A 16,800-nucleotide genomic window follows, 5' to 3' on the forward strand; every position below is an offset into this window, starting at 1 on the left:
TCTGGAGTATAATTTCTGTCGCCCCAAATGTGTCAAAATGGGAGGGGGAGGGGGTAGGGGTGGAGTATCCCTTCGCTGGGAGCTCCTGTTCTGCTGACCTCAGTAGCATCTGGAATAAGGTTAAAGGGTGGTATGCCCAGTGTGATGAGACATATTGGCCTCAAAAAGGGCAAAAGTGTGTGTGTGCATATGTGTGTGTTGATGGGAGTGGGGAGTGGAGAGGGGGTGCGGATCCAGTCCAGGAAAGCAGCATGGACACCAGCAGAACTCGTAAATTAAAAAGAAATTCATAGCCAATTTTGTTAAGAAGGTTGAGGGGATAGAAAATCATTCCTGGGGGAGGGGGAGAACCAGGCCAGCCAATTCCCCAATGACAGCAACACACACTGGAGTTTTTATCCCATGTGGGGGTAGTAGGCGCCCAAGTTGGTATTGGATCTCATCAACTCTGCATTCTCTGGCAGAGTCAATTGTGAAGGGCATCAGCAGGCAGATTCTGGGTTTAACTGCTGACAGTGTAGCTTGTGCAAGTTCAGGGCCTGTGTTTCAAAGCGGTCCAGAATAACCTAAGTTTGGAGAGAATCATGGTGACAACAACTTGCATTCTTGTTGTGCCTTTAACTTAAGAAAACATCTCAAAGGCATTTCACAGGAGCACAATCAAACACAAGTTGTACACTGAGATAAAGAAAGAGATACTTCAAGGGATGACTGGAAGATTGGTTAAAGAGGTAAGATTGAAGGAGGGTCTGAAATGATGAGAGAGAAGAGAGGTGGAGAGATTTAAGGAGGGAGTTCCAGAGCTTAGGGCCTAGATGGCTGAATGCACGGCCACCAATGGTGGGCATGCACAAGAGGCCAGAGCTGGAGAAACACAAAGTCCTCACAGGGCGATAGGGTTGGACAAGGATGAAAATACGAGAAGCCCAAGAGTACGAAGGGACTTGAACACGAGGATGAGAATTTTTTATTTAAGGCATTGGTGGACTGGGAGCCAATAAATACAAGTGTCCAATGAATGTTGTCTGGTCATGAAGCTTAATGCTGCTAACATTCTCTATCCAGGGTTGGGGCCGACCATGACTCATGGCCCTCCTGCCTTGGGCGCTATGGCATTGGAAGGATGAATGAGAACGGGCAGAGACTGCTTGAGTTGTGTACCTATCATAACCTCTGCATCACCAACTCGTTCTTTCACACTAAACCCTGTCACCAGGTTTCATGGAGGCACCCAAGATCACGTCGTTGGCACCAGCTAGACCTCATTGTCACAAGGCGAGCCGCCTTAAACAGTGTTCAAATCACACGCAGCTTCCACAGTGCGGACTGCGACACCGACCACTCCCTGGTGTGCAGCAAGGTTAGACTCAGACCAAAGAAGTTGCATCATTCCAAGCAGAAGGGCCACCCGCGCATCAACACGAGCAGAATTTCTCACCCACAGCTGTTACAAAAATTTCTAAATTCACTTGTAACAGCCCTTCAAAACACTCCCACAGGGGATGCTGAGACCAAGTGGGCCCACATCAGAGACGCCATCTATGAGTCAGCTTTGACCACCTACGGCAAAAGTGCGAAGAGAAATGCAGACTGGTTTCAATCTCATAATGAAGAGCTGGAACCTGTCATAGCCGCTAAGCGCATTGCACTGTTGAACTACAAGAAAGCCCCCAGCGATTTAACATCCGCAGCACTTAAAGCAGCCAGAAGTACTGCACAAAGAACAGCTAGGCGTTGCGCAAATGACTACTGGCAACACCTATGCAGTCATATTCAGCTGGCCTCAGACACCGGAAACATCAGAGGAATGTATGATGGCATGAAGAGAGCTCTTGGGCCAACCATCAAGAAGATCGCCCCCCTCAAATCTAAATCGGGGGACATAATCACTGACCAACGCAAACAGATGGACCGCTGGGTTGAGCACTACCTAGAACTGTACTCCAGGGAGAATGCTGTCACTGAGACTGCCCTCAATGCAGCCCAGCCTCTACCAGTCATGGATGAGCTGGACATACAGCCAACCAAATCGGAACTCAGTGATGCCATTGATTCTCTAGCCAGCGGAAAAGCCCCTGGGAAGGACAGCATTATCCCTGAAATAATCAAGAGTGCCAAGCCTGCTATACTCTCAGCACTACATGAACTGCTATGCCTGTGCTGGGACGAGGGAGCAGTACCCTAGGACATGCGCGATGCCAACATCATCACCCTCTATAAAAACAAAGGTGACCGCGGTGACTGCAACAACTACCGTGGAATCTCCCTGCTCAGCATAGTGGGGAAAGTCTTTGCTCGAGTCGCTCTGAACAGGCTCCAGAAGCTGGCCGAGCGCGTCTACCCTGAGGCACAGTGTGGCTTTCGTGCAGAGAGATCGACCATTGACATGCTGTTCTCCCTTCGTCAGATACAGGAGAAATGCCGTGAACAACAGATGCCCCTCTACATTGCTTTCATTGATCTCACCAAAGCCTTTGACCTCGTCAGCAGACGTGGTCTCTTCAGACTACTAGAAAAGATCGGATGTCCACCAAAGCTACTAAGTATCATCACCTCATTCCATGACAATATGAAAGGCACAATTCAACATGGTGGCTCCTCATCAGAGCCCTTTCCTATCCTGAGTGGTGTGAAACAGGGCTGTGTTCTCGCACCCACACTTTTTGGGATTTTCTTCTCCCTGCTGCTTTCACATGCGTTCAAATCCTCTGAAGAAGGAATTTTCCTCCACACAAGATCAGGGGGCAGGTTGTTCAACCTTGCCCGTCTAAGAGCGAAAGTCCTCATCAGAGAACTCCTCTTTGCAGACGATGCTGCTTTAACATCTCACACTGAAGAGTGCCTGCAGAGTCTCATCGACAGGTTTGCGGCTGCCTGCAATGAATTTGGCCTAACCATCAGCCTCAAGAAAACGAACATCATGGGGCAGGATGTCAGAAATGCTCCATCCATCAATATTGGCGACAACGCTCTGGAAGTGGTTCAAGAGTTCACCTACCTAGGCTCAACTATCACCAGTAACCTGTCTCTAGATGCAGAAATCAACAAGCGCATGGGTAAGGCTTCCACTGCTATGTCCAGACTGGCCAAGAGAGTGTGGGAAAATGGCGCACTGACACGGAACACAAAAGTCCGAGTGTATCAGGCCTGTGTCCTCAGTACCTTGCTCTACGGCAGCGAGGCCTGGACAACGTATGCCAGCCAAGAGCGACGTCTCAATTCATTCCATCTTCGCTGCCTTCGGAGAATACCTGGCATCAGGTGGCAGGACTATATCTCCAACACAGAAGTCCTTGAAGAGGCCAACACCCCCAGCATATACACACTACTGAGTCAGCGGCGCTTGAGATGGCTTGGCCATGTGAGCCGCATGGAAGATGGCAGGATCCCCAAAGACACATTGTACAGCGAGCTCGCCACTGGTATCAGACCCACCGGCCGTCCATGTCTCCGCTATAAAGACGTCTGCAAACGCGACATGAAATCGTGTGACATTGATCACAAGTCGTGGGAGTCAGTTGCCAGCATTCGCCAGAGCTGGCGGGCAGCCATAAAGACAGGGCTAAATTGTGGCGAGTCGAAGAGACTTAGTCGTTGGCAGGAAAAAAGACAGAGGCGCAAGGGGAGAGCCAACTATGCAACAGCCCCGACAAACAAATTTCTCTGCAGCACCTGTGGAAGAGCCTGTCACTCCAGAATTGGTCTTTATAGCCACTCCAGGCGCTGTTTCACAAACCACTGACCACCTCCAGGCGCGTATCCATTGTCTCTCGAGATAAGGAGGCCCAAAAGAAAAAAAGAAAGAAAGGAATTCTCTATCACTGTGCTTTTAGGTTTAAGTTCCAGCATTGGCTGGCTCTGGGCCTGTTAGCTGTTGACAAATGTACTGGGTTTAATTGATTTTTAGCTGTGGTTTGAAGTGGGACAAGAGATGAAAGCAGAGAGTCCCACTGAGATTATAAACGATCAGTTAATCTCCCAAATATTTCTCCTTGTTTAAGGTATTGTTTCCATTGGAATGTCAATTTTGGAAGATCTCTCATATTGGCAGTTGTTCTGCTGGCTTCAACATGTGTTCATTCCATCTTGGCACAGTAACCATACACTCCTCTGGGAATGCAGAAAGCTGCCCTATACATTTCCACATTATAACAGATACCTAACATATTCCTCCAGAACTGGGAGATTTAGACAAGTTTAATTTATTCAGCTCTTTCGCTGGAAAAACCACAGAGGCAAACACCATAATGGTGAAGGGAAAGAGAAGGGAATAATTGGAGAACATCTGACTAAGGCAGGACAATTTTACAGTAAAACTTCTTAAAAATTATTCTTCAAAGTACTAAGGGCAAGAGATGGTATAAATGCGATATTGTGAGAATGAATTCAATGGAACAATCTTGAAAGGAGATCTCCACTGATGGCTTGGTGGATTGATGCATTCCTTAGTGTAGTGCTGAGCAATATTTACCAGAAAAGTCCCGGGTACGATGACTGGTCTATATTGAATTCATTCCTCTCTGGCAGTGTGACACTGGGTATTCTGCAATTAACATCAGTGCCCACAAGTTGGGAAGAGAGAAATCAGCCAATGACTCCATTTCTAATTGTTGGCTAGTGGGTTGTGCTAATAAATATGCACTGGGGTAACACAGCATCGGGTTCATCCGCAATGGCCCAAGGTTGAACAACCTGTTAACACTCATACATAAAGAATGATCAGTTGATCAAGGTACCAGAGGGCAACCAGTGACTGTGGAACTATTCAGCCTGAGGGAAGGGGAAAATACAGGAAAAAGACACAGTGGAACCATGTTGCAGATTAGGCTATTCCTAGAAGATTAAAAGGTGATCTAATTGAAATGTTTAAGATGATTAAAAGATTTGGTCGGGTGGACAGAGAGAAACGATATCCTCTGGTGAGGGAATCCACGACAAAGGGACATAGTCGTAAAATTAGAGCTGGACTATTCAGGGGTGATGTCAGGAAGCACTTCCTCACACAAGGAATGGTGAAAACTACAACTCTCTCTTTAAAAAAAGATATTGAGGCTAGGTCCATTGAAAATTTCAAAACTGAGATTGATAGAATTTTGTTAGGTGAGGGTATTAAGACATATCGAACCAAAGCGAGTAAATTGAATTAAGATACAGATCAGCAGTCATCTTATTGAATGGCGGAACAGGCTTTGAGGGGTTGAATGCCCTATTCCTGTTCCAATGTTCCTATGTTAATTCAGAGATTCTAAATGATGAAAGGCTGTGTGTAGTGGTGTGAATGGTTACAAAGTTAGTTTCAGCCAGTATAGTGTTTCTCCAGCCTTCAAATCGGTTTCCAGGCTGGGACGAAGGATTATCCCAACAAAACTGAATGGAATCACTTGGGACACATGCAATCTGTACATTACTGGAGGTGATAAGCAGTCCCAAAAGGGAAGGGCTCTCTGAGACCAGCAGACTCACAATACGCTAGAACAGATAAAGTGTGTTTTAAGCAACATTTTTTTTGTTCAATCACTGATGGCGAAAGACCCTTGAACAGAATATATTATGGGCTTTCCTTCCCTTTTAAGCACAAAAAAGCAGCATGCCTTTGGCTAACCAAATTGAACTGAGCACAGCTCACTGATGGTATGCATCAAGAAACCTTTCTGACATTTGCTTTTGCCTGCATTGTACTTCTGTTACAAATCAGTTCTGCTTCTGCAGTGTTGAGAAACCTACATGAAATCCCAGTGTGACCAGCAACAAAAGTTCTTCTTTCTTCTTTGGGCCTCCTTATCTCGAGAGACAATGGATACGTGCCTGGAGGTGGTCAGTGGTTTGTGAAGCAGCGCCTGGAGTGGCTATAAAGGCCAATTCTAGAGTGACAGGCTTTTCCACAGGTGCTGCAGAGAAATTTGTTTGTCGGGGCTGTTGCACAGTTGGCTCTCCCCTTGCGCCTCTGTCTTTTTTCCTGCCAACTACTAAGACTCTTCGACTCGCCACATTTTAGCCCTGTCTTTATGGCTGCCTGCCAGCTCTGGCAAACGCTGGCAACTGACTCCCATGACTTGTGATCAATGTCACAGGATTTCATGTCGCGTTTGCAGACGTCTTTATAGCGGAGACATGGACGGCCGGTGGGTCTGATACCAGTGGCAAATCAGTTCTGCTTCTGCAGTGTTGAGAAACCTACATGAAATCCCAGTGTGACCAGCAACAAAAGTACAGCCTTCAGAATGAGACTCAAAGAAAAGACTTTAGAGAAAATAATCTTACCCAGCACTTAAGTTCTTCCTGTGAAATCACTGACTGGCTTTCTTTGGCCAAAATAAAAGATTAAAAAAAGAAAAAGATGATCAACTTTTCACCTGTCAATTGTAATCCTTGAAAAGCTCCCAGCATAGATTCCTGCTTCTGACTGTTGTTGAAATTTACTTTTAATGGTGTACATCATACTTACTGGCAAAGAATCTGTTGACAAATAACAGTGGGCAAACAACACACAATCATTAATGTGCAAATCAGCAAGGAACCTGCGGCAAGGAAGCGATAACCCATGAATAGTGAATCAGCATAAGTTGCTGAACATTTTACGCCACTCCATCATCAGCTTTGTGGAAATGGCATCTCGTTCTTCACCTCCCTGTGAGTTTCATAAAGTTTCTGCATTTGCACATTAATTGCTTATTAAACTCACCATAGAATGTTGTTTAGTAATTAATAACGTAAATACCCTTTTAACAAAGTGATAATTATTAATGATTGCCATCAAACTCTCTGACCCAGAAAAGGGACAATTAAAAGTGTGGGCCGGAATTTTACGGCACCTGAATGAGCGGGCTGGTAAGCGCGGGTGGGGCCAAAAAATTGAGTGGGAGGCGGGGACTGCTGTTCCCGATGCCTGCCCGCCTGCGCTGCAATATTACGCAGGGCAGCAGCGGTGAGAAACAGCCTGCCTGCCCCAGACCAATCAAGGCCCTTAAGTGGCCAATTAACTTTACCCATGGCGGGTGGGCAGCAAAGGCCCCAAAAATGCCAGGTAAAATCTGGTGGCCTTCTTGCAGGCTGGGGGTAAACCTTCTGTTCGGGCACCTTGTGCCCCATGGTGGGCTGCTCCCAAAGCCCCAACCACCCTCAACACACAACACTGCCCACACCCCCCCCACCCCCCCAACGACTCACCTTGCCTCACTAGGGTCCAGCCGCTTGTCCTCGCAAGGCCCCAAAAATTCACCTTCTTTCTGGGGCCGTCCTTCTTCTTACTTCCGAAGCTGGGTGTAGTCCTATCAGTGGCCACCGCTTCTGGTGGCGCTACTGGGACTAAGAGCTGCTGGCTTGCTGATTGGTCGGCAGCTCCATTAGGTGGGACACTGCATCAAGGAAGTGGAAGTCACGCCCAAGGCCAATTAAGGACCGGGGGAGTGAAAAATCCTGGCATGGCTCCCCAGTCCCAGTGGATGCAGGCTCACCAATGACATTTTGGCTTGTGGGTGGGGCCTCCCGCCCAATTCCAGCCCTGCAGTCTCATTTCTTTCAGGCAATGAATTATTGTTGGAGATTTTAGAAATGTCAAATTTGAATTTTTTTTGTACTTTTCCTTTCTGTCTCTTTTCTTTCTCTTTATCCAATGTTTCTTTCCCATTTTTATTTCTGTATTTGATTTGGTTTTGAATTCACCCACTCAATTCACTCTCCTTCTCAGTCCTTCCTCTGTTTATTTCTTAATCCGTAATTCTCATTGGTTAAGGAGATACATTGATGGTGCCACCATTCTCAAGATCCCAGATGTCCCATGGCCCTCACTGTGCCATTCTCAGCTCAGATTTCCACTAAGTTACAAAGCAGAAAATATTTGGAGTTGAAGGGTGCAGGAAAAAGTCTAACTAACCATGCATAATGTGAGATGCCTCACTTCAGCAAATTCTGGGCCACCAGGCTGGATTTTGCAGGACTCGGGCATCTCACATCACAAGCCATTAGTTAGACTTTTTTCCACTTCCTTCAGCACAAAAGTTTTTTGCTCTGAATTTCTGTTCAAGTTTAATGAGCAATTGATGTGCAAATCCAGCAAGTTCTTAAAAATAGTGGAGAGCCAAAGGGCAAGATGGTATTTAAGCAAAGCTAACAGTGAAGCAGCATAAGTCAACCAGCAAATTCTAGGGATGTACAACTCACGCCACATCTCTTAATCCTCTGTACTTGCTGACTGATTTACACATTAATAACGGATTGCCTCATGAGCACATCATCATTTTGGCGCACTGACACAGAACACAAAAGTCCAAGTGTATCAAGCCTGTGTCCTCAGTACCTTGCTCTACGGCAGCCTGGACAACGTACGTCAGCCAAGAGCGACGTCTCAATTCATTCCATCTTCGCTGCCTCCGGAGAGTCCTTGGCATCAGGTGGCAGGACTGTATCTCCAACACAGAAGTCCTCGAGGCGGCCAACATCCCCAGCTTATACACACTACTGAGTCAGCGGCGCTTGAGATGGCTTGGCCATGTGAGCCGCATGGAAGATGGCAGGATCCCCAAAGACACATTGTACAGCGAGCTCGTCACTGTTACCAGACCCACCGGCCGTCCATGTCTCCGCTTTAAAGACGTCTGCAAACGCAACATGAGGTCCTGTGACATTGATCACAAGTCGTGGGAGTCAGTTGCCAGCGATCGCCAGAGCTGGCGGGCAACCATAAAGACGGGGTTAAAGCATGGTGAGTCGAAGAGACTTAGCAGTTGGCAGGAAAAAAGACAGAAGTGCAAGGAGAGAGCCAACTGTGTAACAGCCCCGACAACCAATTTTATCTGCAGCGCCTGTGGAAGAATGTGTCACTCTAGAATTGGCCTTTATAGCCACTCCAGGCGCTGCTCCACAAACCACTGACCACCTCCAGGCGCTTACCCATTGTCTCACGAGACAAGGAGGCCAAAGAAGAAGAAGAAGAAGAAGAAGAAGAATTTTTCCAGCAAGATCTGGTGCAATGTAGCCATGCTGCTATTTAGACAAGGCAAACGAACAGAGTACTGTGTTCTAATGTCATACTACAGAAATTATAGTCCACTTTAGTGTTAATTAGCATGACAGGAAGATAATTTTCAGCTTGTACTGAATTTAACTGAAACAGCATTCACTGTAAAGTCCCAGACTAAGGATTACAGAAGGGACTGAGGTCCAAATGCAAAGGCATACTCATCATAAAACCTTATAGGATACTTATAAACTATGAGTGCAATAAATTGCCATCCAAGCTACAAAGTGTGAAATATTTGCATTGTGTAAGCTGATGAGCAAATGATATGCCAGTCTTTACAAATGTTCAGGGGCAGGTACTCTACTAGTACAATGTTGTAACTTGACCTTGAACAAAGCCAGTACAGTAGCAGGATCTGAATTTTAAACAATTTTGTTCCAATACATAGTGTCACGGTCCTGTGTTTTTTATCTCTCTCCTCGGAAATATTGCAGTGCGTCTTTAAAACTGTAAAAGATCAATGCATCTTTAAGGCAGCAAGTTCCGGAGACAGTGAGCCAAAGTGCATTCTAGTTTCCTAGCAACAGCCACAGAGAGAGAGAGAGAAGACAGAGATTCAATGTTGCAATCTGACTTTTGAAAACTGGCTGGCAAAAACTGGTTTGAGCAGAGAGATAGACTGTTCCAGCAAGTGACGGAAGGAGAGCTCTCTGAGACACTTTAAACTGAAGGAAGCAAAACTGTGTTGTCTCTCTCTCAAAATCCTACAAAGCTTCAAACCGAGTTAATTCCATAAAAAAATAAGAAAAAAGGATTTTTGCTTTCACAACAAATTATTGAGTTCTGCTTTGTTCATGGCTGGGAAAAAGAGTTTAATACTACAACAGCTGAACTGTTGAACCCCTATCTTTGGAAGGGCCTTCTGTTTCATCATGCTTGGAAGACTGCAAGTGAACTTTGACTGTGTTGTATTGGAAAACTCCATTTGTCAGGAATGTAATCTGCAAAAACTTTTTTTTTCTATTTTTCGGTCAGCTGATTTAAAACTGAGTATATATATATGCGAATGCGAGAGTTAGATTTTTAAACAAGAAGTTATAAGCTCTATAGATATTGGTTTATCTTAGTAGTGTTGAAGATTTTAGTTTTTTTAAAATAAATAGTTAATTTGGTGATATCTAAAGATACCTAGTTTGGTTTGCTTCATTCAGGGGTTACTAGATTGTTCAATTTGGCTGGGTTTTTTTCCAATTTGGAAAGCTTAAAGAAATATGAGGCGACCTGTGGAGCGATGGGACTGAATTGACAGTGCATTGCTCCCACCACGATCGGAATCATATATTTTGTTTGGGGGATTTGTCCTGAGCGGTCGTAACAATAGACACATGTGACTCATTGGAATAGTCCTTGCAAGATGGCCGAGAACAAGGTGGCAGGTGGCTGAGTACTTCACAATATTAAGAGTCTTAATTTGTCACTCACTGAGGCACAAAATCCCTTAAATTTGAGTCAGAATTTTCTCAGCTAAATTGATGGAATTTGGTGTTGGCTGTAAATTGTCTTACTGTACCTCAAAAAGAGCCATATTTTTCCCATCATACTCTTTTCCTTTTTCAACTTCCGTACTGTTAATGAAGGGACTGCTCTCCTTGGGGTTTCCATCTCCTGCAATAACACAAACAAAAGAGAAGCACTGATAAGAATGTTTTCTGTAGGTTCGAAAGGAAAAGAGCTTACACATGTATAAACACCCAATCCACACTGTAGGTACGCATAAGAATGAGCCGAAAAAGAATTAATCTCAGATGCATGAAACCACGCATTCATTCACTACAAAAATCACCGTTTCATATTATTTTGATTGTAGCAACAGTAGCATACTGACTGGTTGCGTTTTTGAATGTAATATCTCTTGCTAGACTGTATTGTTTTGGGACCATTCCAAATTAACAGTTTATTGAAAACTAAATGAAGCAGTTAAGTCACCTAAGTTATCCAAAATCTGCTTTACATAACAATGGTTGGAAAGGTGAAAATGCGATAAACCACTTTCAACACCATCTATAACCACAACGGTCACTTAGTGCCTTGAAGATAGGAAAGCATCCTAAGATGTTCCACAAGAAGTGGAGGAAAAAACAGTGTTGGGAGTAGAATTAGAAGACACAATCAAAGATGAGACAGATGAAGTAGGATGTGGGGAGGCTGTTGGAAGCAAGGGAAGATGAAGCAAGGCAGAGATGATTTAGAAGAGAATTCCTTAAAATGAGCCATGATACTTGAAGTCTCTGCCATGGATGGTCGAAAGAAGGAAAGAGACGTCCAGATTCAGAAGAGTGAATGGTGCAGGTTGGGTGTAGAACTGGAGGGAGCTGCTCATATATACTGGTGAATGGGAAACTGGTAAAGACAAACGAGTGCAGGGGCAATATGTAAACTGGACGTAAGAGGAGATAAAAATGTGGGCAGTGGAATTTTGGGTAAATGGCTGCATGTATAGTTTGGAGCTCCGGAGGCCCATAGGTTAACCAGACAATGAAAACGGCAGGGTGATGGGTTGAGGGAGGTCTGGAGGCAAGTGATATTGCACGGGTGGAAGTATAGAATCCAGGTTATAGGCTGCGTGTGGAGTTTGAAGCTCAGCTCAGTGTTGTACAGGACCCTAACGCTGTATAATGGCACAATTAGGAAGCTGGGGAGAAGACAGAATGAGAAATTGTAGGTAGAGTTACTGTTGAGAACAAAACAGATGCACTTTGGTCTTCCAGTTATTTAGTTGGAGAAAGTTTTCACTCATCCTTGGTTTAATGTTGAATGAGCAGTCAGACAACTTGGGAACAGATGTTGAACCAGGGATGGTGGTGGAGAGGTAAAGCTGGGTGCAAGCATGTGTGTGGAAGCTGACCCACATAGTGTGCATTCAGGCTGTAACGAAAAACATCACCACAATAGTGTGCATACTTACATACGAACATACAAATTAGGAGCAGGAGTAGGCCACTCGGCCCTTCGAGCCTGCTGCGCCATTCAATAAGTTCATGGCTGAACTGATTACTCCACATTTCCACCTACCCCCAATAAACTTTCATCCCTTGCTTATCAAGAATCTATCTGCCTCTGCCTTAAAAGTATTCAAAGACTCTGCTTCCACTGCCTTTTGAGGAAGAGAATTCCAAAGTCTCACAACCCTCCGAGAGAAAGAAAATTCTCCTCATCTTGGAGTGATTCTCCAACTGATGTACTGCACTGGTTTAAATCACATGTTAAAAGAAATATAGTGCCAACTTCGGAAGTCACACAGGTGGAAAATTACTCTCACTGCTCAGAAAATGGGGTGCAATTGTTTTTTTTACCAGCCGTGCAAAACGAGCCAACACCTAATGCGTGGCTGATTTTACATCATGCCTGATTTTATTTTCCACTGAAGTCAGAGAAGAAAATTGGAAGTGGGGAAAAATAGGCTGCAGATTTTCTATCGACTCATTTCACACTACTGCCAAATATCAATCTGAGCCAACATTTATGAAATAAGCATTAGAAAGTTTTCCTCTTACAAATATGGTCCAGGCAAATACAGCACTATTTGATTCCCAGAGTTTTCTGTGAGATGCGCCACAGAAGAGCTCACACACCTGCAAACTACACGACTGAACCATCTGGTACTTCGCTACCCAGAAACTTTCATGAACTCAAGCCCAAAAAAGTTTTTTAGCTCCAGTATAGCTACAACACTGGCATCTATCCGACAATGTGAAGATTTGCCCAGGTATGTCCTGGACACAAAAAGCAGGATAAATCCAACCCAGCCAATTACCGCCCCATCAGTCGACTCTCGATCATCAGTAAAGTGTTGGAAGGCATCGTTGACAGTGCTATCAAGCGGCACTTGTCATAGAGTTATACAGCACCAAAACAGGCCCTTCGGCCCACCGCGTCCATACCGACCATAATACCTATCTATACTAATCCCATCTGCCTGCATTAATTCCATATCCCTCTATGCCTTGCTCATTCAAGTACCTGTCCAGATGCCTCTTAAATGTCGCTACAGTTCCTGCCTCCACCACCTCCTCAGGCAGCTCATTCCAGATAACCAACATTCTTTGTGTGAAAAATTTACTCCTTCGATTCCCTTTAAAGCTCCTCCCTCTCACCTTAAATCTATACCCTCCAGTTTTAGTCACGCCTACCATGGGAAACAGACTCTGGCTATCTACCCTATCTATGCCTCTCATAATTTTATATACCTCTATCATGTCCCCTCTCAGCCTCCTTCGCTCCAGAGAAAACAGACCCAGCCTATCCAATCTCTCTTTATAACTCAAGCCCTCCAAACCAGGCAACATCCTTATGAATCTTTTCTGCACCCTCTCTAGCTTAATCACATCTTTCCTGTAGTGCGGCGACCAGAACTGCACACAGTACTCCAAATGTGGCCTAACCAACGTTATGTACAACTAAAACATGACGTCCCAACTCTTGTACTCAATGCCTCGGCCAATGAAGGCAAGCATGCCATACGCCATCTTCCCCACCCTGTCTACCTGTGTTGCCACTTTCAGGGAACTATGTACTTGCACCCCAAGGTGTCTCTGCTCAACAACACTCCCCAGGGCCCTGCCATTCACTGTATATGTCCTGTTTAACTTCCCAAAATGCATCACTTCACACTTGTCTGCGTTAAATTCCATTTGCCAATCCTTTGCCCACTTTCCCAGTTGATCTATATCCTGTTGTAACCTTAGACAACCTTCTTCACTGTCCACTATACCACCAATTTTGGTGTCATCTGCAAACTTACTAATCATGCCCCTTACATTCACATCCAAGTCATTAATATATATGACAAACAACAGAGGGCCCAGATCCCTGCGGCACACCACTGGTCACCGGCCTCCAATCTGAAAAACAACCCTCCATTACCACACTCTGCCTCCTATCACCAAGCCAATTTTGTATCCAATTTGCTCGCTCACCCTGGATCCCATGTGTTCGAACCTTCTGGACCAGCCTACCCATGCGGGACCTTGTCAAAGGCCTTGCTAAAGTCCATGTAGACAACGTCCATCGCCATGCCCTGGTCAATCCTCTTGGTCACCTCCTCGAAAAACTCAATCAAATTCACAAAGCCATGCTGACTATCCCAATCAGACCATGCCTTTCCAGATGCAGAGAAATCCTGTCACTCAGAATCCCTTCCCATAACTTTCCCACCACTGATGTAAGGCTCACTGGCCTGTAGAACCCTGGCTTATCCCTGCTGCCCTTCTTAAATAAAGGCACAACATTAGCTATCCTCCAGTCTTCCGGTACCTCACCCGTGGCTAACGATGATACAAAATTCTCTGCCAGGGCCCCAGCAATCTCCTCCCTTGCTTCCCATAGCATCCGAGAATTCACCTGGTCAGGCCCTGGTCCATCTTAATGCGCTTCAAAACCTCCAACACCTCCTCCTTTGTAATGTTGATATGCTCCAGGATATCTGTGTTCCCTCCCTTGAACTCACTAGCTTCCATGACCTTCTCCACGGTAAATAAGGATGAGAAATATTCATTTAAGACCTCGCCCATTTCCTGTGGCTCCACACATAGATTGCCACACCGATCCTTAAGGGGACCTACTCTCTCCCGAGCTACCCTTTTACTCTTAATATACTTACAGAATCTTTTAGGATTCTCCTTTATCTTATCTGCCAGGGAAATCTCATGGCCCCTTTTTGCCCTCCTAATTTCCTTCTTAAGTGTAGTCCTACATCCCCTATACTCCTCGAGGGACTCGCTCGATCCCAGCTGCCTATACCTGACATATGCCTCCTTCTTTGTCCTGACCAGACCCTCAATATCCCTCATCAAGCAAGGTTCCCTAAACTTGCCAGCCTTGCCCTTCCATCTAACAGAAACATTCCGGCCCTGAACTCTTCCGATCTCACTTTTAAATGCTTCCCACTTGCCAGATGTCCCTTTACCTGTAAACAGCCTCTCCCATTCAACTTTTGAGAGTTCCTGTCTGATGCCATCGAAATTAGCCTTCCCCCAATTTAGGACTTCAACCTGAGGACCAGTCCTATCCTTTTCCATAACTATCTTGAAGCTAATAGAGTTATGGTCACTGGTCCCAAAGTGCTCCCCCACTGATACATCAACCACCTGCCCATCCTCATTTCCTAAGAGGAGGTCGAGTGTAGCCCCTTCTCTAGTAGGGCTATCCACATACTGCTTCAGAAAACTATCCTGGACACACTTAACAAATTCTTCCCCATCTGATCCCTTATCACTGAGGCAGTCTCAGTCAATATTAGGGAAGTTAAAATCACCTACTATTACAACCCTATAATTCCTCCACCTATCTGTGATTTCCCTACATATATGCTCCTCCACTTCCGTCTGACTATTGGGGGGCCTATAGTATAATCCCTCAATGTGAACACCCCTTTCTTAGTTCTAAGTTCTATCCATATGGCCTCGCTGGACATTCCCCCTGGGATATCCTCTCTAAGTACTGCCGTGATGTCCTCCCTAATCAATAGTGCAACTCCCCCTCCTCTCTTACCTACACCTCTGTCACGCTGGAAGCATCGGTACCCCGAAATATTGAGCTGCCAGTCCTGCCCATCCCTCAACCATGTTTCCGTAATAGCTATAATATCACAATCGCATGTACCAATCCATGCTCTGAGTTCTTATGCCTTACCTGTAAGGATTCTTGCATTAAAGTAAATGCAGTTTAGCCTACCAGACCTTCCACACTCCCTGTCCTGCCCCTGCCCGGCCTGCCGACTGGACTTGCTTGCTTTAACCTCTACATTTGCCTCAATTATCCCATCTGAGAGACTACTACTTTAGGTCCCACCCCCCTGCAAGACTAGTTTAAACCCTCCCGAGTAGTGCTCGCAAACCTCCCCGCAAGGATATTGGTCCCCTTCCAGTTTAGATGCAACCTGTCCTTCTTGTACAGGTCACCTTTGCACCAGAAGAGATCCCAATGATCCAAGTAGCTGAAGCCGTCCCGCCTACACCAGCTCTTCAGTCATGCATTCATTTGCCTAATCTTCCTATTCCTACCCTCTCAATCCTGAGATTACAACCCTAGATGTCCTGCTTTTTAACCTTCTGCCTAACTCCCTATATTCACTTTGCAGGACTTAATCTCTTTTCCTGCCTATGTCGTTAGTACCAATATGGACCACGACCTCTGGCTGCTCACCCTTCCCTTTCAGAATGTCCTGCAGCCGCTCCAAGACATCCTTGACCCTAGCACCAGGGAGGCAACATACCATCCTGGAGTCTCGTTTGTGGCCACAGAAACGCCTATCTGCACCCCTTATGATAGAATCCCCTATCACTATAGCTGTTCCAACCCATTTTCCTCCCCTGCTGTGCAGCAGAGCCCTTTGTCGTGCCACGAACTTGGTTGTTGCTGCTTTCCCCTGGGAGGTCATCCCTCCAACAGTATCCAAAGCGGTATATCTGTTTGAGAGGGGGATGGCCACAGGGGACTCCTGCACTACCTGCTTGCACCTACTACTCCGTCTGGTGGTCACCCATCTCTTTCCTGCCCGTGCAGCCATTACCTGCGGTGTGACCACCTCACTAAACGTGCTATCCACGACGTCCTCAGCATCACGGATGCTCCACAGTGTATCCACCCGCAGCTCCAGCTCCTGTAATGCGGGTAGTCAGTAGCTGCAGTTGGATACACTTCCTGCACACATGATTGTCAGGGACAATCGTCCCTGATTTCCCACATAACGCAGGAGGAGCATATCACGGGGCTCCTGCCATGACTTACCCTTAGGTTAATTAGTTACTCCCTGAATTAAAAAATACTAATTATACTAGGGG

At 45.6% G+C, this 16,800-nt stretch overlaps 1 protein-coding gene across 8 annotated transcripts in view; it reads right to left on the minus strand.

Moving 5' to 3' along the window:
- Positions 1 to 16,800, minus strand: part of LOC137378448 (solute carrier family 12 member 5-like) — a 1,212,460-nt gene that overhangs the window by 508,659 nt on the left and 687,001 nt on the right. For 7 of the 8 annotated variants that reach the window (XM_068048774.1, XM_068048773.1, XM_068048779.1 and 4 more), the window contains one exon: positions 10,530 to 10,624. In XM_068048774.1, the coding sequence (XP_067904875.1) occupies positions 10,530 to 10,544 (15 nt within the window). In that variant the 5' untranslated portion in view covers positions 10,545 to 10,624. Of the gene's footprint in view, positions 1 to 6,353; positions 6,395 to 10,529; positions 10,625 to 16,800 lie in introns of those variants that run through there. The other variant, XM_068048776.1, reaches the window with a different exon arrangement.

Source organism: Heterodontus francisci, chromosome 16, assembly GCF_036365525.1.
Source record: "Heterodontus francisci isolate sHetFra1 chromosome 16, sHetFra1.hap1, whole genome shotgun sequence".
In the NCBI taxonomy this organism is placed as follows: Eukaryota; Metazoa; Chordata; class Chondrichthyes; order Heterodontiformes; family Heterodontidae; genus Heterodontus; species Heterodontus francisci.